Raw genomic sequence first — 25,329 nt, 5'->3', positions numbered from 1 at the left:
GTATGTAAAAAATGCATCTTTTTAAAGAGTGGATGCAATTCTTACACAATGCACTGAAATTAGGGTAAACCTCATGCTAACCTTCACCTTTTTTGTGCATTTAACATTCAAAGCCTTTCTACCTAAAACTATAACAACTTCAGCCAGATCAGTTTGATCTGCATTTTTCGGCTGTGGTTACTAGATGTATTTTCTGTGAGATCTCTGAAAGTGCGTCACCATGCACAGACTTCTCTCTTTCCTAAATGAGCCCATCTATCTGCTAAAACCTGGTAACAAAATAAGGGACAGCCATAAATGCTAAAAAAGGATTGCTCTTACGTGGCTGTAATTTCACTGGCCTTGATAGAATTTGTGCAGTAGCAGCAGCACCAAAATGCATCACAGTAAATTATGGGTATTGACCTCCCCTGCCTACAATGGAGGCCTATTAAAATGACCTATGATATCTAAGGTATTGGAGCACATTTGAGTCAGCAGCTGTGTTTAACTTGTGTATCTGCATTGGGCTTATGGTACTGCTGTTGCTTTTCTTAATCCCACTGAGAGAACAGAGGCGGCATTTTGATGATGTATGATTTTATGAGGAAACTAGCTGCAAAATATTCAGGATAGGAAAAAAAACTAATCCAGAGCCTTAGAGACCATTCACAAATTAGAAGACAAAAAAGGGTGAATTCTAGTCTCATTTATCTGATGTATCCCAGTTTGGAACGGGCCCAAGAAAGACTCCTTCAGCTCAGAAAGATGGGTCATGGTCTGTGAGATGGAGTCTAGCACTTCTGCTGAGTCACCGGTTTAAATCCAGTCCAGGTTAATAGTGGCCAAAAATCATTAGCATAGGCAGCCTAAATGAAGTAAGCTGACAGTCTTTAGAGTGCACCTGTGCATCCACAAGACAAAACGATTGCACAGCTAATACCCCCATTGGCAGTTTTCGAAAAGATGGGAGACTGAATCCACTTGAGGGCTAAGAGCTGTATTAGGGGAACTTTGTCTTGCTGCTGTTATCAACACACTGACATTTACAAGCATTCAGAACAGGGAGGTCATGGGGCAGATGGTTGATTTCACCTTCTTAAAATTCCTATTGCACATTGCTATAAACTGGAAATTTTCATTATGCTTATTATAGACATGGACCAAACAGATTTAGGGCTACATTACAATTATGCCAGCCTGAGCTTTGTGTTAGAGGTGATAAAAGGGCACTGTGCCGGGGGGTATCTGGAAGCATCATACCTATGCTGTGCAGGAGCTGGGGAAAACAGAGCTCAGAAAAAGCAGCAAACCAAACCAAACAAACTGCAGCGTGTGCTCCTAGCAGCATTGTTAGGTGTGTAGTATGGGCAGAGCTCTGTCCATGTACCCATTTCTACCTGGTCACGTCCCATTTGAGGCGTACAGCACTGTAAGTAGTGCTAATGGTCCTCTCCACGCATACCCTGTGCTCACAAAGCACTAGCTTTAATATTGAGACACCTGCAATTTGGCCCTTAATGTTATAGTCAATGAGATAATCCTGTATGTACATGTAATGTACCATATCTGGAAAGGTCAAGCATTGATCCCTGGATCTAGAAGCATGAACCTCTACTGCCTGAGCTAAAACATAGGTTGTATACCTCAAGGCTGTTCTGGAAATAAGAGAACAGACTATCCAGCTCCCTGAAGTACCCAAATCAGATCACTCAGGAATTCAGTGTCGGAAAACAATCTAGTTGCTGTTACTTAGAGAAAATGCTAATAGGCATATAAACACCATCTCTCCCTCTCTACTGCATGCCCAAATCCCATCCTACACAAACAGTTTTCCAGCAAACTACCATTGCCTTTTGCACTCGATCAGTTAGGTCCTTGACTTGCCTTCAGATTTCATAATTCCCTCTCCTTTACATAGAAACAAAACCCAGAGCAGCACAAGTTTCTAAGCCAGGGTGGCCAACCTGAGCCTAAGAAGGAGCCAGAATTTTCCAATGTACATTGCCAAAGAGCCACAGTAATAAGTCAGCAGCCCCCCATCAGCTTCCTCCACCCGCTCCCAGTGCCTGCCCATCAGCACCTCCTGATCAGGAGGGATAGCTCAGTGGTTTGAGCATTGGCCTGCTAAATCCAGGGTTGTGAGTTCAATCCTTGAGGGGGCCACTTAGGGATCTGGGGCAAAATCAGTACTTGGTCCTGCTAGTGAAGGCAGGGGGCTGGACTCGATGACCTTGTAAGGTCCCTTCCAGTTCTAGGAGATATCCTATCTCATTTATTTATTTATTAGCTATTTCGTGGCGTGCAGGAGGCTCTGGGGGGGAGGGGGAGGAGCGAGGGCACTGCAGGCTCAAGGGAGGGGGTGGGGAGAAGGGGGTGGGGGCAGGGCCAGGGGTTGAGCAGTGAGCACCCCCCGGCACACTGGAAAGTTGGCACCTGTAGCTCCAGCCCTGGAGTTGGTGCCTAGACAAGGAGCCGCATATTAACTTCTGAAGAGCTGCATGTGGCTCGGGAGCCCCAGGTTGGCCACCCCTGTTCTATGCCTTTGAGATGATCTGTTTGCTGAATTCCAGACAGACTGAAGGCTTTTTGTTTACCCACCCAGAGTGTCAAGCTCTGAATTTGGGGTAATGACAATAGGTGTGTGTTGATCTAGTAGTCAGAGCAAATAACTAGGAAACAACTCTTTGGTTCTGTTCCTACCTCTGAAGTGGGGCTGCTCAGCACCCTCAGCCCTCTCCAATGGAAGCTGACGATGGCTAGCACCTTTCAGAGAGGCCCTGTGTGACCTTGGGAAAATGACTTAGCCTGTCTCTGCCTCCGTTACCTGTCAATTGTATAGAATATTTACCTACCTCACAGGGGTATCCTGAGGCTTAATGCTAAATAATGAATTGTTGCACTTCTGGCACCTTCCACCAGAGGATCTCAAAACATTTCACATCAGGTAGAAGAGATGCATGGACCAGACTCCGGTGAGGAAGGGAAGTATGGTGCCCATTTTACAAGATGTGGAAATTGAGGCATGCTGCTCCTAGATCACAGTCGGACAGATACAGAACGGAACCATGGTCTCCCGACATCCAGTCCTGGGATCTACCCACAAAACCAACCTGCCTCATTTTCAATTAATAGTTGTGAAGGAGGAAAGGTGCTGTAAAACTGCAAATCGTTATTTTTATTAGGAGTTTTTACAGATTGTCTCTAATGCACTTAAAAAAGCACTCAGAGACTGTAAGCTCTTTGGGGCAGGGACCCTCTGTTCTTTATTCATAGATTCATAGATTCATAGATTCTAGGACTGGAAGGGACCTCGAGAGGTCATCGAGTCCAGTCCCCTGCCCGCATGGCAGGACCAAATACTGTCTAGACCATCCCTGATAGACATTTATCTAACCTACTCTTAAATATCTCCAGAGACGGAGATTCCACAACCTCCCTAGGCAATTTGTTCCAGTGTTTAACCACCCTGACAGTTAGGAACTTTTTCCTAATGTCCAACCTAGACCTCCCTTGCTGCAGTTTAAACCCATTGTTTCTGGTTCTATCCTTAGAGGCTAAGGTGAACAAGTTCTCTCCCTCCTCCTTATGACACCCTTTTAGATACCTGAAAACTGCTATCATGTCCCCTCTCAGTCTTCTCTTTTCCAAACTAAACAAACCCAGTTCTTTCAGCCTTCCTTCATAGGTCATGTTCTCAAGACCTTTAATCATTCTTGTTGCTCTTCTTTGGACCCTTTCCAATTTCTCCACATCTTTTTTAAAATGCGGTGCCCAGAACTGGACACAATACTCCAGCTGAGGCCTAACCAGAGCAGAGTAGAGCGGAAGAATGACTTCTCGTGTCTTGCTCACAACACACCTGTTAATGCATCCCAGAATCATGTTTGCTTTTTTTGCAACAGCATCACACTGTTGACTCATATTTAGCTTGTGGTCCACTATAACCCCTAGATCCCTTTCTGCCGTACTCCTTCCTAGACAGTCTTTTCCCATTCTGTATGTGTGAAATTGATTTTTCCTTCCTAAGTGGAGCACTTTGCATTTGTCTTTGTTAAACTTCATCCTGTTTACCTCAGCCCATTTCTCCAATTTGTCCAGATCATTTTGAATTATGACCCTGTCCTCCAAAGTAGTTGCAATCCCTCCCAGTTTGGTATCATCCGCAAACTTAATAAGCGTACTTTCTATGCCAATATCTAAGTCGTTGATGAAGATATTGAACAGAGCCGGTCCCAAAACAGACCCCTGCGGAACCCCACTCGTTACGCCTTTCCAGCAGGATTGGGAACCATTAATAACAACTCTCTGAGTACGGTTATCCAGCCAGTTATGCACCCACCTTATAGTAGCCCCATCTAATTTGTATTTGCCTAGTTTATCGATAAGAATATCATGCGAGACCGTATCAAATGCCTTACTAAAGTCTAGGTATACCACATCCACCGCTTCACCCTTATCCACAAGGCTCGTTATCCTATCAAAGAAAGCTATCAGATTGGTTTGACATGATTTGTTCTTCACAAATCCATGCTGGCTGTTCCCTATCACCTTACCACCTTCCAAGTGTTTGCAGATGATTTCCTTAATTACTTGCTCCATTATCTTCCCTGGCACAGAAGTTAAACTAACTGGTCTGTAGTTACCTGGGTTGTTTTTATTTCCCTTTTTATAGATGGGCACTATATTTGCCCTTTTCCAGTCTTCTGGAATCTCTCCCGTCTCCCATGACTTTCCAAAGATAATAGCTAGAGGCTCAGATACCTCCTCTATTAGCTCCTTGAGTATTCTAGGATGCATTTCATCAGGCCCAGGTGACTTGCAGGCATCTAACTTTTCTAAGTGATTTTTAACTTGTTCTTTTTTTATTTTATCCGCTAAACCTACCCCCTTCCCATTAGCATTCACTATGTTAGGCATTCCTTCAGACTTCTCGGTGAAGACCGAAACAAAGAAGTCATTAAGCATCTCCGCCATTTCCAAGTTTCCTGTTACTGTTTCTCCCTCTTCACTAAGCAGTGGGCCTACCCTGTCTTTGGTCTTCCTCTTGCTTCTAATGTATTGATAAAAAGTCTTCTTGTTTCCTTTTATTCCCGTAGCTAGTTTGAGCTCATTTTGTGCCTTTGCCTTTCTAATCTTGCCCCTGCATTCCTGTGTTGTTTGCCTATATTCATCCTTTGTAATCTGTCCTAGTTTCCATTTTTTATATGACTCCTTTTTATTTTTTAGATCGTGCAAGATCTCGTGGTTAAGCCAAGGTGGTCTTTTGCCACATTTTCTATCTTTAGCACAAGGGGGGCCCTGATCCTTGAGAAGGGTGGACAGGTGCTACTGCAATACAAATAAATAACAATACTATATAAATAATGTGCTCCACAACAGCATCTGCCACTTCTAAGAGAAGAGATTCCTATAGGTGGGGCAACTTCAGGCTATCAGGAACTCAGCTGGCCCCAGGCATGGTCATTAAGCAGCTCAATGAGCTTGGCTGGGCCCAATAAACTCTCCTTAAGTGACTGTGGCCCTGACCATTGGCTTGTCTCTGACCACACTTCTAATTCTGCTCCGACCACTAGACTGCATCGCCTACGCCCCGGTGTGTTACACTGGCCTTAGTTGGTGGGATTAACAAGTTATCCACCTTGAAGAGCTCAGCAGTACTCATTGGTCAACCATCTGGGGTAAGAGCAGCTCCCCCCCCCACAGACACATTGTGGGTTGGCTACAAAAAGAAAAGCAATTGCACAGAGAGAGCAATCTCTGGGCAGCCGTGGAGAGGAGAAGCAGCCCCACAAACCAAAGATGACATCCTCCTCCAAGATGCATACGCAGAGATTAAACAGGATGACAGTGAAATGCTACCTCAGTGAAGTAGGTGAGTATGACAGGTGAGGACACTTCCCACGTGATTCCAAGCCTTTTTAAGACCGTAGACAACCTTCCTCTCAGATTTGGAATTGAAAGCCTTTCAAAGGACAAACCAACCGGTCATGAAAACGCACAATTCATACGCTTTGCTTTACCCCCTTTTTGTTGTTGTTGTTTGACAGACTGCACCGTGCCCTCCTCACCTTTTCAATTATCATGTTTGTCACATAGAATCAGCTGGGGACGGGGAGATGACAGGTTTAATGATCTTTCTAAGCTATAAACACAAGTTTCTATTTGCAGTGGACATGTTTATTTTCGGAGGCATCATGCTTCTGGGCTCAGGATCTGCATGACAAGCCAGTTGTAATTGATACATCAGACAGTCCTTTATAAAGGAGAGTTTAGCATTCTGGCTTTCTGATTTTTTTTTCTATTTGAGAAGCAGCTTTTTAACTTAATTATTCCCAAATGAATAATGTGTGGGTGGGAAAGGTGAACGCCCTTTATTACATAGCTACTAAAGAGCATTTTACAGCCTATATGTTAGTATTTATAGCGGCAGCTTAAGCTTGAGCTTCCATTGTTTGTCTTCCCCTTTGACAGTAATGAAATCTTTCCTTTCCCCGTTAGCCAACTAACAGAAATCATAGTTATGTATAGAATTAACTAGGTGGCAGGGCAAGGTGCCGCATGACAAATTTCATTCTAATGTGGCAAGGATGGCTCAGTGGTCTAATAATCAGACTTGAAAGTTGCTAGAGGTAAAGGTTCAAATTTGGCCCTTGGCCTTTCTGAATTTGATAAGTTGCGCTCCATTCAATTTACCCATTATAGACGAGACTTTAAAAGTCCCAAGGCCTTCTCCGCTCTGTGCAGACCTTACAAATCTGATGATGCTTATAATAAGAGTGGGGGTCGTGCTCTGGCAGCATTGTTAACAAATGTTATGCTCCTCCCGTGGCTGAGGCAGGGACCAGGTCTTTCTCTTTGTCTGGACAGCAGCTGGCACAATGAGGTCCTGATCTTCCTGGAGTTGCTGAGAGTGACCCGAATATTAAGCATATAACAAGAATAATAAATTACAGTGATTGTGTGGGGAACCAAGTGACTGCTGCATGCCCCTCTCCAGAGATGGATGCCCTGCATTTTAGTGGAGACATTATGTCCTTAGGAATGAAAGGTGCTAAAAAAACACAGCTATTTATCTGTCTTGTGGTAATGACTATTAGCCCCAGTCATGGATCCCACTATGCTAGGTGCTGTACAGACATTACAGCAAGACAGTCACTGCCCCAAAAACTGACACCACGAGGAATTTCTGTCCATTGCTCAGGCTGCTGGAAAGCAGACTGCTATTCTCTGATAGAAGTTTTGTTTTTTTTTTTTTTTTAAATGAAACCCATCACAAAAATAGCTCAGTTATAAAAATACAGAGAAAATACCCTCAATTAAGCCTTCCTCAGCTCATCAGCTATTAGAAAAGAAGGTACATTTATTAATTTGTTTGGTTCTGATGCAGCAGAGGCAGGGCCGGCTTCAGGGTTTTGGCCGCCCCAAGCAGCCAAACAAAACAAAACAAGCCGCGATCGCGATCTGCGGCGGCAATTCGGCGAGCGGTCCTTCGCTCCGAGCAGGAGTGAGGGACCGTCCGCCGAATTGCCGCCGAACAGCTGGACGTGCCGTCCCTCTCCGAAGTGGTCACCCCAAGCACCTGCTTGGTAAGCAGGTGCCTGGAGCCGGCCCTGAGCAGAGGATTGGATTTATAGCAGATGAGAAAACCCCTCTCTCATTTTTAGGCACCCTAGTGACTGATTAGACACACGACAAATCAATAGGAAAATGAACAGCAACTCATGAAGTAGGACATTGACCAAATAACCCTGCAACACAAATAAGATATATTGCACTCTCCCCAACACCACCTCTCAAAGCAGTATTCCTTCCTCAGACTCCTCTTAAGAGGAAAAGCTTTGCAGTGTGCCCGAATCATCCAGTTCTGCATATAGCTCCCAAAGTAGCATATGGCTTTAGAATGGATGGCCCATGAAGGAGGAGCCAGCAAGCAGAGAGCTACATTGCAAATGAAAGGCGTATGTTACCTCTTTTTCAAGGGTCTTGTATCCACACAGAGTGTTGATGACTTCTCCAGGGACCTATTAACAGAAACATCGTTTCAGGCTTAGAGCAGATTTTTGAGGAAACGCAAAAAAATCCTGAGATATATAAAAGCTGCTACCACCGCCTCTAGAGTTTGGGTCTCAGACATTTCATCACAGACACAGGACAGGTAGTTAACAAGCCTCAGACTTTGACATCACTGGGGACTTTTTCCAACACAACACAAAAGCTATAGACTAAGCAATATACTCCCAGAGCTTTCTAACTGATGCCTGAGAGTCAGTAATATGCATGGTGTTTTTCCCACAGCAGCAGTGAGGTCTTTCCCATCCAGCCAGCTTAGCCAATTTCATGCTGGCTAATGCAGAGCTGCTACCTACAATGTGATGTCCAGTGCTTTGCTGAGTCCAGTTTGCAATGATTCAGGGAGGGGCTCCTACCGATTCCTAATTGGAAGCTGTATAAACTCCCAAATGAAAATGTTCTTTATTTTCTCTTTGTTTAATTTCATTCCATTATTCCTAGTTAAATGGCCTATTACACCACCTTCAATAACATCTCTCCCCTTGGAGAGATCTAAGTGCTTCAGGAATCAGGGCCTATACCATCACTGGAGAACTTTATAACATTAGAACACAAACGCTCATTCTCTATGGTCCATGGGACTTTTCCACGAGAGGTTTAGAAACTGACTTGGGAATTACAAAGGAGCAGGTTTCCTGTGAGTGGCCCACCATTTCCATCCCAGTACTGTCAGAGAGCAGACTTTCTGGTTTTTGGTCATTTTGATTCTTGATAAAACCCGGAAAGGCAGAGACGCCTGAGAATTGTCAGGGAAGTTAGCAGAAGGCCTGCTGACAAGAAGGAACTCACCATGCCTCAGGATCAGGCCTATAATGCATGTTCACTTATTTTGTGGATCAAACAGAAGCTTTATTTCAAGGCAATAAACTGAGGCTAGGCGTATATTTCAAAAGGTGCATTGTGTCCATACAAATGGCCACACTGAAAGCATAATAATTTTAGCAATGAGATGATTTTGGCAACCAGTAAAAGCTGCTGGACAACAAAACAAACTTGCCATGTTTTAGAGGTGCAGAGATGAAAAAGAGAAATGTGCACATTTTGGAGCAAAATTGAGCTTTTCTGTAAAACAAGGTATAAAGAAACGGTAGAACAGGCTGCAGCCATTAAGCCCCAGTCTGTTCCTTCTATAATTGGTGAGGAAATTATTCTAACATTTCTTTACCACAAATAGTCATTTCAACAATATGTTACTGCTCAGGACTATTGTAAAACACGCCTTTTCCAATTTCCAGTTATGCACTGCTAATCTGCCTGGCTGTGGCAAACAGAACAGAGTTAAAAAGGCTGACATAGCTCCATTGCTCAGGAATGCGTATGTGCATTATACAAGGCACACGGGTGAAATCCGGGCTGCACTGAAGTCAATGGGAAAGCTCCCATTGACGACAGTGGGATCAGGATTTCATCCTTTGGGTCTGCTTCTCATTTGCACCATTCGGCCAGTGCAGTGGGGCCTTTGAATGAGGACAAATGTAATTCACACCTGTATTAAGGCCCCATGATGTTGCCAGAATGGTATAAAGGGGGCTTTTGTGTCACTGAGAACCAGCCCTTTAAGGGTGACTCTACACTTACACTGCGTAGGCCCAGCTGCACCGATGGGTGCACCACTGTAGCGCTTTAATGAAGAGAGCTCTCCCGTTGGTGTAGATAAGCTCCCTCCCCGAGAGGCAGTAGCTATGCTGATGGGGTCGACATGGCAGCATCTACACAGCGGGTTAGGTTGGTATAATTACGTCATGCAGGGATGGGTTTTTCACACCCCTGAGTACATAGTTATACCAGGCCTGAATCTTGCTTGACTTACAGTTCTGGAGCCTTGCTATTTCACCTGTCCTGCATGAAAGCAGGGTTTTGGTTTTGTTTATTGCATAGCAATAAAAAAAACTGTCATAGGACACATCTCCAGGACTGTACCAGGTACACAGGGCCCAGGGACCTCCCATGCTGAGCCAATGACCTGACAGTCCTGAAGTGCTGATGCTTCCACATAGAATAGTATCTAAAAATGCAGCTGTGGTTTAATGCCCCCTCAAGTTCTTTTTGCTGTGGAATGCAACATTGAAGCCATTAAACCAACTGTCCTCTGCACAGGACTACTTTGCCTGAAGGGAAACATGATTTGTAATGAGCTTAAGGTTTGCAAATCTTTATGTTTAATTCATACTAACGGACACATTTCCCCTCCAAGCTCAATTTTAGTGCCACCAGAGCATGGCCAGGCCCTGGGGGACAATGATACTTACCCACTTTTGTTAAGCACTTTGAGATCTATGGCTGACAAGTGCTGACTATTAGGGGAGAACGTCTCATTGCGAGCAGAAGGCAGGACTGTAGAGCAGTGAAGATGCTAGCTCACCACGCAGGTTCACAGAGCTGAGAATAGAATTGCCAAGTTGATATCACGGCTCCAGTGTCTTAGAGAACCCCCCCACTCCCGCCAGAAGGGAGTATTAGGATGAAACTAGAGCTGGATGGGAAACAATTTTCCTATCCTGTGAACATTTTCTAAATATTTCCCATTCCAGATCAGAAAATTGAGGTTTTCTGAGGTTTTTCACAGAATGGAAGGCTGTGGGGTGGCAAATGGAGAGAAACACACATCCCCCTCCCCAGAATTGCTAGTAGCTCAGTGGTTAGGGCATTCCTGTGGGATATGGGACACCTGGCTTCAAATTCCTGCTCTGCATGATTCAGAGCAGATACTTGAACCTGGGTCTCCCACTTCCCCAGTGAGCATGCTAACCACTGGGCTCTACATACAGATACGTGTTTTGACTAGCAATTTCACCGTGGACCCGAGAAACCTTTCCCGGTGAGAGTCTCGTCAGAACTGGGGTAGTTTTTTGTGAAAAGTTTCAGTTTTGACAAATCAGTGTTTTCTGATGAAAAACTTCTGTTGAAAAATTTCCCAACCAGCTCTAGGTAAAACTCTATGTGGTGAACCTCGTGGTGGTTTTCCCCAAGTATTCTCTTCCCATGAGTTCTACCCAGAAGGGTTGCATTAGGACCCAATAACACCAACATCCATGAAGTCTTTTGAGCTGTCTTTGCAAGAGACAGTGTTTCATGGACTTCTGGAAAAGTCCTACAGAATTTAATCACAGAGAAACTTTCTACAGGTTCTGCATCTTATAGAATTTAAATAGAAAAGCATAGCCTTGTAAACTTTTTGGGGCTTGGGCTTGTATTTCTAGGTGTTTGTACAGTGTCCAACTATTTTGGGGTGTGAATAAAGTCCATCTATAATGATGTTGCTATGGAATTCCATGGGTTGAGCCAAAAATCTATTGCATGGGTAACTTTCGCACTCAAATAGAATATTTTCTATGCAAACCTGTTGAATTTCAATAAAAATCCTACTGGCATAATCCCTATTAAATTCTATAGGATTTGTCCATAAGGGTTCTGTCATCAATTAATTTTTTTAAATGTATTTGTCTGGCACTTTCTCCTAATCCAGCTATTTCCAACTTTGCATTAAGTGACTCAGGCTTTTTTTATCATCTCAATTTCCTGCCCTGGTGCCCACACAGCCATCAGCTTCAGTAATGACATCATGACACCTGCTCCCAGCTGCATCAGATATTTCTGGTACACCGATCCCATTCTGGTCTATTTAGCTTTTAAATATGTCTGTTCTAGCTTTTGGATTTCATCTGTGCCAATCTCTTCTCTCTTTCTATTAACAGATATTTTAATTTCCTTGAACAGAAAGACCTTGATAGATAAGATGTGGGAGAAACATGGGTTTTCAAATAACATTTATATTCACTGTATTATTGACCCATTATCAGCTATATTAATTTTAACATGCAAGGTGGCCAATAGCAGCTTGCAAATAGCCAGTCTAAATACTGACAAATTCTACAAGTGCTTGTATACTAATGCTAGAAGGCTAAATACTATGATGGGTGAACCTGAGAGCTGGTTTTAAATGGGGATATTGATATAGTAGACATCACAGAAACTTGGTGGAATGATGCTAATCAATGGGACACAGTAATACCAGGGTACAAAACATACAGTAATTACAGAGTAGGTCATGCTTGTGGGGGAGTATCATTATATGTAAAAGAAAGCATAGAGTCAAATATAGTAAAAATCTTAAATGAATCAAACTGAACCACAGAATCTCTATGGATAAAAATTCCATGCTTTAATAATAAGAGGATAGCAGTAGGAATATACTACCAACCACCTGACCAGACTGCAAAATGCTCAGGGAGATTAGAGAGGCTATCAAACCAGAAAATTCAATAATAATGGGGGATTTCAATTATCCTCATATTGGCTGGGTATCTGTCACTTCAGAATGGGATGCAGATATAAAATTTCCTGACACCATTAATAACCTCTTCTTGGAACAACTAATCCTGGAAACCACAAGGGGAGAGGCAATTCTTGAGTTAGACCTAAGTGGAGCAGAGGATCTGGTCCAAGAGGTGGATGTAGCAGAATCGCTCGATAATAGTGACCATAAGGTAATTGAATTAACATCCTTGTAGGGGGGGAAATACCAAAGACACTCACCACAGTAGCATTTAACTTCAAAAAGGGGAAAGACACAAAAATGAGGAATCTAGTTAAAGGGAAATTAAAAGGAATAGTCACAACAATAAGAACGAGGAGTACTTGTGGCACCTTAGAGACTAACAAATTTATTTGGGCATAAGCTTTCGTGGGCTACAGCCCACTTCATCAGATGCATGCAGTGGAAAATACAATAGGTATACACACACACACACACACACACACACACAAAGATGAGGGCTGCCTAAAAGTGGCAATACTTCAACAAAAAAAACTTCAAAAAACAGACTCCAACGAGAAACTGCAGAACTGGAATTAAATTTTCAAACTGGGCACCATCAAATTAGGCCTGAATTAAGACTGGGAGTGGATGGGTCATTACACAAACTAAAAACTATTTCCCCATGCTAATTCTTCCCCCTACTGTTACTCACACCTTCTTGTCAATTGTTTGAAATGGGCCACCCTGATTACCTCTACAAAAGTGATTTTTCCTCCTGCTGATAATAGCCCACTTTAATTGATATGCCTCGTTAGAATTGGTAAGGTAACCCCAATCTTTTCATGTTCTCTGTATGTATGTATGTATGTGTATCTTCCTACTGTATTTTCCATTCCGTGCATCTGATGAAGTGGGTTTTAGCCCACAAAAGCTTATGCCCAAATAAATGTGTTAGTCTCTAAGGTGCCACAAGTACTCCTCATTCTTTTTGCTGATACAGACTAACATGGCTACCACTCTTAGGGTTACCATACGAACGTTTTTTCCTGGACATGTCCGGTTTTTGGTAATGAAACCCCCTTCCGGGGGGAATTGCCAAAAAGCCGAACATGTCCGGGAAAATACCAGCCAGGCACATCCCCTCCCGCGGCTGCTGTGCTCCTCCCCTGACTCTTCGGCAGAGCAGCTGGAGCCCGGGAGGGGAAGTGCCCGGCCGGCGGCTGGGGTCCTGAGGCAAGGGGGCTGCCCGAAGCCGGTAGCGCTCGGGCAGCTTGGCTCTTAAACAGAGCCGAAGAGTCAGGGGAGGAGCACAGCAGCCGCAGGAGGGGAAGTGCCCGGCCGGGGGCGCAGGGTCCGGAGGCATGGGGGCTGCCCGAAGCCAGAGCGCTACCGGCTTCACGGTTTGCCAGGCAGCCTCCAGACTCTGCGCCCCCGGCTGGGCGCTTCCCCTCCCGGGCTCCAGCTGTGCTGGGGAAGCGCCGGCCAGGGGCGCAGGGTCTGGGGGCTGCCCGGCAAACCGTGAAGCCGGTAGCGCTTGGGCAACCCTTTTCGCGTGGCTGGGAGGGAGGAGGGGGAGTTAGGGTGGGGACTTTGGGGAAGGGGCGGAGCTGGGGTGGGGCGGGGATGGGAAAGGGGCGGGGCCAGGGGCCCATGGAGTGTCCTCTTTTTTTATTTTTTAAATATGGTAACCTAACCACTCTGAAACCAGTCACAACATTGAAATGCCTGCAGGCTTAATGTAAACTATTTAAAAACACCATAATAAAGGCTCAAAGTAAAGTATTCCCCCAAATAAAAAAAAAATCATAAGAGGCCCAAAAAATGCCACTATGGCTAAACAGAGTACGGTAAAAGAGGCAGTTAGTCGCAAAAAGTCAGTCCTACCGAGTTAAAAATTGGAAGTCAGTCCTACCGAGGAGAATAGAAAGGAACATAAACTCTGGCAAGCCAAGTGGAAAAATATAATTAGGCAGGCCAAAAGAGAATTTGAAGAGCAACTAGAAAAAGACACAAAAACTAACAGCAAAACATCAGAAGTCACTAGGACCAGATGGTATTCACCCCAGAGTTCTGAAGGAACTCAAATATGAAATTGTGGAACTACTAACTGCGGTACATAAACGATTGCTTAAATCAGCCTCTGTACCAGAGGACTGGAGGGAAATTAATGCAATGCCGATTTTTAAAAAAGGCTCCAGAGGTGACCCTGGCAATTACAGGCTGGTAAGCCTAACTTCAGTACCAGATAAATTGCTTGAAACTATAATAAAGAAGAGAATTATCAGACCCATAGATGAACACAATGCATTGGGGGGAAAGTCAAAACAGCTTTTGTACAGGGAAATTATACCTCATCAATCTATTAGAATTCTTTGAGGTTGTCAACAAGCATGTGGATATACTTGGGAGTTTCAGAAAGCCTTTGACAAGGTCCCACACCAAAGGTTCCTAATCAAAGTAAGTAGTGATGGGATAAGAGAGAAGGTCCTCTCATGGATCAGAAACTTGATAAAAGATAGGAAACAAATAACAGGCCTAAATGGTCAATTTTCACAATGGAGAGAGATAAATAACAGGGTCCCCCAAAGATCTGTACTGGGACAAATGCTACTGGGTAAACAGTGAGATGGCAAAGTTTACAGATTATGCAAAATTACTCAAGATAGGTAAATCCAAAGCAGACTGCGAAGAGTTACAAAGGGATCTCACTAAACTGGGTGACTGGGCAACAAAATGGCAGAAGAAAGTCAATACTGATTAGTGTGAAGTCATGCATATTGGAAAACATAATCCCAACTATACATACAAAATGATGGGGTCTAAATTAGCTGTTTTCACACAAAAAAGATCTTGGATTCAGCATGGATAGTTCTCTGAAAACATCCGCTCAATGTGCAACGACAGTCAAAAAAGCTGACAGAATGCTAGAAAACACTAGGAAAGGAATAGATAATAAAACAGAAAATATCATAATGCCACTTTATAAATCCATAGTATGACCACATGTTGAATACTGTGTGCAGTTCTCATTGCCCCATATCAAAAAAGTTACATTGGATTTGGAAAAAATACAGAGAAGGGCAACAGAGCTAGGGGGAGAGGTAGATACGCTGGAGGGTAGGGATAGGGTCCAGAGTAACCTAGACAAATTAGAGGATTGGGCCAAAAGAAATCTGATGAGGTTCAACAAGGAGAAGTGCAGAGTCCTGCACTTAGGAAGGAAGAATCCCATGCACTGTTACAGGCTGGGGACCAACTGGCTAAGCAGCAGTTCTGCAGAAAAGGACTTGGGGATTACAGTGGATGAGAAGCTGGATATGAGTCAGCAGTGTGCCCTTGTTGCCAAGAAGGCCAATGGCATATTGGGCTGTATTAGTAGGACCATTGCCAGCAGATCGAGAGAAGTGATTATTCCCCTCTATTCGGCACTGGTGAGGCCACACCTGGAGTATTGTGTCCAGTTTTGGACCCGCGCCCACCCCGACTACAGAAGGGATGTGGAGAAATTGGAGAGAGTGCAGAGGGCAACAAAAATGATCAGGAGGCTGGGGTACCTGACTTACGAGGAGAGGCTGAGGGGACTGGGGTTGTTTAGCCTGCAGAAGAGAAGAGTGAGGGGGGATCTAATTGCAGCCTTCAACTACCTGAAGGGGGGTTCCAAAGAGGGTGGAGCTCGGCTGTTCTCAGTGGTAGCAGATGACAGAACAAGAAGCAACGGTCTCAAGTTGCAGTGGGGAAGGTCTAGGTTGGATATTAGGAAACACTATTTCACTAGGAGGGTGGTGAAGCACTGGAATGGGTTACCTAGGGAGGTGGTGGAATCTCCATCCTTAGAGGTTTTTAAGGCCTGGCTTGACAAAGCCCTGGCTGGGATGATTTAGTTGGTGTTGGTCCTGCTTTGAGCAGGGGGTTGGACTAGATTACTTCCTGAGGTCCCTTCCAACCCTGATATACTATGATTCTATGAACAAAAATGCTTCTGTACAAGGAGAGATTAAAAAGACTGGGACTGTTCAGCTTAGAAGGATATGACAGAAGTCTGTAAAATTGTGAATGGGTAGAGAAAGTGAATAAGGAAGTGTTATTTACCCATTCACATATAAACACATGAACCAGGAGTCACCCGATGAAATTAATAGGCAGCAGGTTTAAAGCAAACAGAAGGAAGTACTTCACACAACGCACAGTCAGCCTGTGGTTCTGATCGCCAGGGGATGTTGTGAAGACCAAAAGTGTAACTGGGTTCAAAAAAGAATTAGATAAGTTCCTGGGGGATAGTTTTGTCAATGGCTATTAGCCAAGATGGTCAGGGACAGAACCCCATGCTCTGGGTGTCCCTCAACCTCTGACTGCCAGAAGCTGGGACTGCATGACAGGGCAAAATGGATCATTTGATAAATTGCCCTGTTCTCAGGGCCGGCTCCAGGCACCAGCTTGCAAAGCAGGTGCTTGGGTCGGCCACTCTGGAGAGGGGCGGCACATCCAGCTATTTGGCGGCGATTCGGCGGACGGTCCCTCACTCCCGCTCGGAGCGAAGGACCTCCCGCCAAATTGCCGCCGCAGATCGCGATCGCGACTTTTTTTTTTTTTTTTTGGCGGCACTTGGGGCAGCAAAAACCCTGGAGCCGGTCCTGCCTGTTCTGATCATTCCCTCTGAAGCACCTGGCACCAGCTGCTGTTAGAGGATACTGGGCTAGATGAACTATTGGTCTGACCCAGTCTGGTCATTCTTGTATTCTTGCCTAGAAGCAGAGCAGAATTCACACTTACAGGCATAACAGATGGTAGAAAAGTTGAATTTGTTCCCACTGAAGGAATCTGAATTTCACTTTAAAATCCTCACCCTCCACCCACTGCTGATGTTTCAACAGCAATATTTCACAGTTTTGCTTTAAGATAAGTGCTGTGATTTCCAACTGGGCATACTGACAGGGGAACACAAGACAGGGAGAGTCAGGAGATCTGCATCCTATTCCCAACTCTGTCAGTCTAATTCTGTGACCTGGAGAAACTCACTCCTCTCTGTGTCTTTTTCACCATCTGCAAGATGGGGATGGATAACAGTGCTTGTTACATGTAAGAAGCTTAATTCCTTAGTGCATGAACTATATTTATATGCAGAAGGCCAGCATGAGACCTATGCACCACTTAAATCCCTAATTGTTCTCAAATACTTAAGAGGCACATAGCCTTGTGGTAGCCCTCTGGAGTGTTTGCAAAGCACTTGGGCATAAGGCAATATAGAAGTGGAAAGTGTTATAACTAATAGGAAAAGGAATAGTTAGTACATATTTTTTTTTGCTTTAGGTGTTGTGATAGAGATCTTATTCCAATTTCTCACAGCATTCCTTGTGAGATTTCTACATAAATGGTGTCAGGTGGAGTTTCCCAGTAACCCTCTCTTCCTCACTTTCCTTTCTACAGAGAGAAATCAAGAGTTTTACTGTGTGCCCAGAAAATTTCACTCCATGGAAGAGAAGACAACTAGTGACAGCACCTCCAAGAAGCAAGGAGGTGGAAGCCTGACTTATGCCCATCTTTGTTACTAGTTGTCTCTGATATTGGAATTAACTTATTTATAGCAGATTCATTTGAAAGAAGACATCAGATCTCTTGACAGTGAAAAAGTAGGGGCTTCTGAGAATTCTAGAGGTAAATTGTGATGACTGCCAGGATTAAGAGCAGGATGCAAAGTGCCTCCAGAAATCCTAAAGAAATGGGGAATAATTTCAGGTTGCCTGCAGCCATGCCATGTTGGGTTGTGATCTGAACACTCACTAGGCTAAGCTATACGAATTGAGAATGGGGTCAGAATGGAAACAACGCCACAGAATGGTGCTATGGGGTACTGCATTTCAAAAACGGAGCATTTGTTCTAAAATGAATCTAAGTATAAACATAACAATACAAATTCAACTGCTCAAAGTTATTCTGACTCCTAATCAAGACCTTATGAACACTTCTGCATGATGGATTCTTTCCGTCTGTGGGCCTCATTCTACCATCTGTGATCAGTTTTTTTATGCCTTTCTGCAGATGACAGGCGTTTTGCCTGAGTAAGAGTGAAAACTGAGTACCCTTTACACTCGGGATATGGCTCAATTAAATTAAAGAAGTAAATGTGATATTTGGGAATGTAACTGATGCATGTGAGAAAGGTCTTGGATGCTGGCCACACTGTATATAGGGAGAAGAAAAGCTAGAAATATTCTCCCCTGCGGAATTTTAATCACAAAGCCCTATGTATCCTCTTGGAGAGCGAAAACTCAGAAAGAATTTCCAGGTGCAAGTTAATTAGCAAAGGGCTCCTGAAAGATCGTTAATTAAATGGGATTACTGAGCCCTTAGAATCTCTCTCAGCCACAAGCCACTTGGTGTTCGAAGATGATCTTAGTGAATGGGCCTATTTCCTGTATGGGCCTGGGGAGAAGACAGCTGCACTTGTTATTCTTTCCCTTTTTGTTTTTCACTGAATTGCATGCTGGTGAAAGGTGCCAGATGGACAGGCCAGCATGTGTCCATAGGACAGACACAGCACAAGTTATGGCATTGCCCAACACATCCCTCCCCCACCAATGTATCTTATCCCTGACCAGGAGAGAAAAACTCCAGGGGCAATAGAGTTTAGTCTCCTTGCTCAATTCTTGACATCTCTGTTAAGATACACACAGAAGGCAACGTTGTCCAGTGGACAAAGCAAGGGACAGGGGACTCAGTTGCCACTGACCTATGTGTCCTTTGGCAAGTCGGATCCCCTCTCTGAGCATCTGTTCCCCTCCCATCCTCTGCCTGGTCTATTTAGATGGGCAGTCCCTATGTATGCACAGAGAGGCAGTCCCTATGTATGTACAGCACATAGTACAAAGGGATTCCATTATTGGTTGGGGCCTCTAGCACCTGCAGCACAAATAATAAATATTGTTAGCAGCAACTGATAGGGGAGTTTGTGTGATGTGGGCACCTATGAATTAGGAAGCAGACTCAGATCTTCACCACATTTCACACAGTTACTGAAGCAGGCAAGCAGCTCTATGGAACAGGGACTGTCTCTTTGTTCTGTGTTTGTACAGCACCTTGCACAGGGGGCTCCTGGTCCATAACTAGGTACTAAGATAATAAAACAACAACAACAACAGAAGTTGGTCGAATAAAAAAACATGACCTCACCCACCTTGTCTCTGTAATTTTCCCAACAAGTTGGTCACTGCCAACAGGATGTCCAGATATGAAGATTTTAATTTTTTTAAAATTCAGAGCGGTGAGAGCAAGAAATTGGAAGTCACAATGACTTGGTTCTAGCCTGACCTCAGCCCTGGCTTGCCCAGGTTCACACAACTCACTTAAACTACTTGCTGCCTCAGTTTCCCTGTCTGGAAAAACAGACTGCAACATGGATACTTTCAGACGGGTGTTAAGACTTGATTCGTGTTAGCAGTTTTCAGCTGCAAAGCTCAAAGTGCTTGTAACAAGGCAGTACCATTATCCCCATTTTTTCCACTGGGAAAACTGATCCACAGGAGAGACCTGGGAGAGGTCATAGCAAGTCAGCGGCAGAGCTGGGAACAGACCCCATGAACATGGACTAAGTCCAATGTCCTTTTCACTCATCCACACACTACGAGATCCTAGGATGGAAATGCACAACAATGGTATTCATGCTGAGAAAAGCTTTATCAACTTTGATAGGTGGACTGAAGAGGGACAGTTTTCCTTTACGAAGAAGGCTGGGGGAGGGATAGTTCTCCCTCTTGCAGTGTTATGCTCTGTTCTTCACAGAAAGCTGATTCCAATCATAATTACCGGAAAATAGAAAAGAAAATCAAATACTGATCTTTTATTTTCTTAATTGTGCACTTTCTCCTTCCCTTTTGCTAATGGCACCTGACAATTTAATATAAAACACTTCAGCAAGGTCTCATCAAGGTAGCTGAGACCTATTCGCCCCCATCAGATTCATCCTTTTTCAGAGCAGAGGGCAGAATTTATTACTGCAGTGGATTGGCCTGAAGTGATTTAATACAAGCATTATCGTATGCAGTGTTGTTGTAGCTGCATTACTCATAGGATGTTAGGGAGACAAGGAGGTGTGGTAAAAATCTTTTATCGGACCAAGATATTGGACCAGAAGTTGGTCCAATAAAAGATATTACCTCACCCACTGTGTCTTTTTAATACTAGCATGTCATTTTGGCAGAGGTCATCACACCCTGTGCAAATTCTAAAGACATGTCTTCCAACCTCGGCCTCTATCCCAGCAGACCTTAAAAAACTTTGTGTCCACTTCCATCCACTGCCTTCTCTCCTACTTTATTTCTTTCTTATAAATTTGTACTATGGTAGCACCTAGAGGCCCCAACCAAGACCAGGAACTCATTGTACTGGGCACTGTACATACACGAGACACAGAGGGGAAGTGACTCACCCAAGTTCACACAGCACATCAGTGGCAGAGTTGGGAATAGAGCTCAGGGCTCCTGAATTGCAGCCTGTATCCTGATCCATGCTTTTTCTTCTTCCTTGTTCCTTTGTTGCTAGGCAAGGCTGAGAGCTTCTTAACAGGAGTGGCTAACAGGGGAGTTTTGCGAGAGAGTGTGTGTGGGGGGGGCTAGACACACTTAAAATTCTTTAAACTTAAAGCCAAAACCACCCCCTGATAAAAACAAAACATCAACAAAGGAACGAGCTGCAGGAGTATAAAGATAATGCAGGCAGACTTCCAGCAACAGAGTGGGGGCTACCAGTTTATTGCACCCAATGCAGCATGTATGATCACTTGTTCTCTGGGTAGGGGATGTACATGTGCATCTGATGCAAGGAGCTCCTGGCCCTCAGAGACCATGTACGGGCTTTGGAGACCAGAGTGGCTGAACTGGAGGAGCTAAGGGAGACAGAGAGGTACACAGATGAGACTTTCCAGGACACAGTAGAATGATCCCACCCCCAGTCTGACAACCTCTGTGCTGTTGAGGAGGATGAAAGTCCCAGTGAAGGAGAACACCCAACTGGAGCAGAGGGGAAAGATCCCATAGTTGGGACCCTCCTTCCAGATGATGTCATGGTATCCTCTCGCACTGAGGATACCTCTCTGTGGGAGGGAACTCCAGTTATTGAGAAGAGACAGGTAATAATTATGGGGGATTTGATCATTAGAAAAATAGATAGCTGGGTTTGTGATGACTGGGAGAATCACATGGTGACTTGTCTGCCTGGTGCGAAGGTTGCAGATCTCTCGAGACATCTAGATAGACTTATGTGTACTGCCGGGGAGGAGAAATGGTTGTGGTACATGTAGGTACCAATGACATAGGGAAGGATAGGATAGGAGAGAAGTTGTGGAGGTCAAATTTAGGTTGCTAGGTAAGAAATTGAAGTCCAGGACCTTCATGGTAGCATTCTCTGAGATGCTTCCAGTTCTAAGAGCAGGGCCAGTTAGACAGGCAGAACTGCAGGGTCTCAATGCATGGATGAGACGATGGTGTAGGGAGGAGGGGTTTAGATTTATTAGGAACTGGGGAAACTTTTGGGAAAGGGGGAGCCTATACAGGAAGGATGGGCTCCACCTAAACCAAATTGAAACCAGATTGCTGGCACTTAAAATTAAAAAAGTAATAAAGCAGTTTTTAAACTAAGGGCTGGGGGAAAGCCGACAGGTGAAGAGGAGCATGTGGTTCGGACAGAGACATCCCTTAGGGGAGAATCTATTAATGGAGATTTTCTATGTCCTAAGGAGGAGGAGAGGATGGAAGATGGTAAAATACAGATTGGATCTGATGAGAAACAGTCAAATGAAAAAGAGTCCCATTCAATTACATCATGTAATGGCAGACAGCTAAAAAGTGACAAGTTTTTAAAATGCTTATATACAAAAGCTAGAAGTCTAAATAGTAAGATGGGTGAACTAGAGTGCCTCATATTAAATGTGGATATGGATAGAATAGGCATCACAGAAACTTGGTGGAATGAGGATAATCAATGGAACACAGTAATACCAGGGTACAAAATATAATCGGAAGGATAGAACAGGTCGTGCTGGTGGGAGAGTGGCACTATATGTGAAAGAAAACGTAGAATCAAATGAAATAAAAATCTGAAATGAATCAAATTGTATCATAGAATCTCTATAGATAGTAATTCCATGCTTGAATAATAAGAATATAGCAGTAGAGATATATTACTGACCACCTGACCAGGATGGTGATAGTGACTGTGAAATGCTCAGGGAGATTAGAGAGGCTAAAAATAAAAAACTCAATAATAACGGGGGATTTCAACTATCCCCATATTGACTGGGTACACGTCACCTCAGGATGGGATGTAGAGATAAAGTTTCTTGACACCTTAAATGACTGCTTCTTGGAGCAGCTAGTCCTAGAACCTACAAGAGGAGAAGCAATTTTTGATTTAGTCCTAAGTGGAGCACAGGATCTGGTACAAGAGGTGAATATAGCTGGACTGCTTGGTAGTAGTGACCAGAATATAATTAAATTTAACATCCCTGTGGCCCGGAAAACACCACAGCAGCCCAACACAGTAGCATTTAATTTCAGAAAGGGGGACTACACAAAAATGAGGACGTTAGTGAAACACAAATTAAAAGGTACAACACCAAAAGTGAAATCCCTACAAGCTGCATGGAAACTTTTTAAAGACACTATAATAGAGGCTCAACTTAAATGTATACCCCTAATTAAAAAAGCATAGTAAGAGAACCAAAAAAGTGTCACTGTGGCTACACAATGAAGTAAAAGAAGCAGTGAGAGACAAAAGGGTATCCTTTAAAAAGTGGAAGTTAAATCCTAATGAGGAAAACAGAAAGGAGCATAAACTCTGGCAAATTAAATGTAAAAATATAATGAGGAAGGCCAAAAAAGAATGTGAAGAACAGCTAGCCAAAGACTCAAAGTAATAGCAATTTTTTTTTTAAGTACATCAGAAGCAGGAAGCCTGCTAAACAACCAGTGGGGCCACTGGACAAAAGATGCTAAAGGAGCACTCAAGAATGATAAGGCCATTGTGGAGAAACTAAATTAATTCTTTGCATCGGTCTTCATGGCCAAGGATGTGAGTGAGATTCCCAAACCTGAGCCATTCTTTTTAGATGACAAATCTGAGGAACTGTCCCAGATTGAGGTGTCATTAGAGGAGGTTTTGGAACAAATTGATAAACTAAACAGTAATAAGTCACCAGGACCAGATGATATTCATCTGAAGGAACTCAAATATGAAATTGCAGAGCTACTAATTGTAGTTTGTAACCTATCATTTAAATCAGCTTCTGTACCAAATGACTGGAGGGATAGCTAATGTGACGCCAATTTTTGAAAAGGGCTCCAGAGGTGACCCCGGAAATTTCAGGCTGGTAAGCCTGACTTCAGTACTGGGCAAACTGGTTGAAACGATAGTAAAGAACAAAATTGTCAGACACACAGAGGAACATAGTTTGTTGGGGAAGAATCAACATGGTTTTTGTGAAGGGAAATCATGCCTCACCAATCTACTAGAATTCTTTGTGGGGGTCAACAAGCATGTGGACAAGGGGGATCCATTGGATATAGTGTATTTAGATTTTCAGAAAGCCTTTGATAAAGTCCCTCACCAAAGGCTCTTAAAGTAAGCTGTCATGGAATAAGAGAGAAGGTCCTTTCATGGGTTGGTAATTGGTTAAAAGATAGGAAACAAAGGGTAGGAATAAATGGTCAATTTTCAGAATGGAGAGAGGTAAATAGTGGTGTCCCCCAGGGGTCTACACTGGGACCAGTCCTATTCAACATATTCATAAATGATCTGGAAACAGTGGCAAAATTTGCAGATGATACAAAACTACTCAAGGTAGTTAAGTCCCAAGCAGACGGCGAAAAGTTACAAAAGGATCTCACAAAACTGGGTGAATGGGCAACAGAATGGCAGATGACATTCAATGTAGATAAATGCAAAGTTATGCACATTGGAAAACATAATCCCACCTATACATATCAAATGATGGGGTCTAAATTAGCTGTTACCACTCAAGAAAGAGATCTTGGAGTCACTGTGGAGAGTTCTCTGAAAACATCCATGAAAAGTGCAGTGGCAGTCAAAAAAGCAAACCGAATGTTGGGAATCATTAAGAAAGGGATAGATAATAAGACAGAAAATATAATATTGCCTCTATATAAATCCATGGTACACCCACATCTTGAATACTGCATGCAGATGTGGTCACCCCATCTCAAGAAAGATATATTGGAATTGGAAAAGGTACAGAAAAGGGCAAGAAAAATTATTAGGGTTATGGAACGGCTTCCATACAAGGAGAGATTAATAAGACTGGGACTTTTCAGCTTGGAAAAGAGATGACAAGGGGGAGGGGATATGATAGAGGTCTATAAAATCATGACTTATGTGGACAAAGTAAAAGAAGTGTTATTTACTCCTCCTCATAACACAAGAACTAGGTGTCACCAAATGAAATTAATAGGCAGCAGGTTAAAAACAAACAAAAGGTAGTATTTTTTTTTCATGCAGTGAACCAGTGGAACTCCTTGCCAGATGTTGTGAAGGCCAAGACCATAATAGGTTCAAAAAAAGAACTAGATAAGTTCATGGAGGATAGGTCCATCAATGACTATTAGCCAGGATGGGCAGGGATGGTGTCCCTAGCCTCTGTTTGCCAGAAGCTGGGAATGGACGACAGGGAGAAGATCACTTGATGATTACCAGTTCTGTTCATTCCCTCTGGGGCACCTGGCACTGGCCACTGTCGGCAGACAGGATACTGGGTTAGATGGACCTTTGATCTGACCCAGTATGGCCGTTCTTATGTTCTTTATTTTTGTCCCCTAGTAGTTGCAGCACCTCCTCAAAAGGAAGATAAATCAGATAGATTCTTTCCACTCAGGTGGGGACAGGGAAGGTGGAAACTCAGGTTACATTCCTGGGTGACAGTATGATGTAGGTCCTTCAAAGATTTTTGCCAAGGTATTCCACTAAAGAGAAAGGAAGAGATGACTCTATTTCCAATGTAAATAACAAGTAGAATT

General features: G+C 43.6%; 1 protein-coding gene across 3 annotated transcripts in view; it reads right to left on the bottom strand.

The window, feature by feature from the left end:
• The window catches only part of LOC128832223 (tetraspanin-15-like), a 527,474-nt gene that overhangs the window by 45,330 nt on the left and 456,815 nt on the right, over positions 1–25,329 (bottom strand). For all 3 annotated transcript variants that reach the window (XM_054019375.1, XM_054019374.1, XM_054019376.1), the window contains one exon: positions 7,950–8,003. In XM_054019375.1, coding sequence (XP_053875350.1) covers positions 7,950–8,003 — 54 coding nt within the window. The remainder of the gene's footprint in view (positions 1–7,949; positions 8,004–25,329) is intronic.

Source organism: Malaclemys terrapin, chromosome 2, assembly GCF_027887155.1.
Source record: "Malaclemys terrapin pileata isolate rMalTer1 chromosome 2, rMalTer1.hap1, whole genome shotgun sequence".
In the NCBI taxonomy this organism is placed as follows: Eukaryota; Metazoa; Chordata; order Testudines; family Emydidae; genus Malaclemys; species Malaclemys terrapin.
Note: the sequence above shows the minus strand (reverse complement) of the source record. Positions and strands in the feature narration are given on the sequence as shown.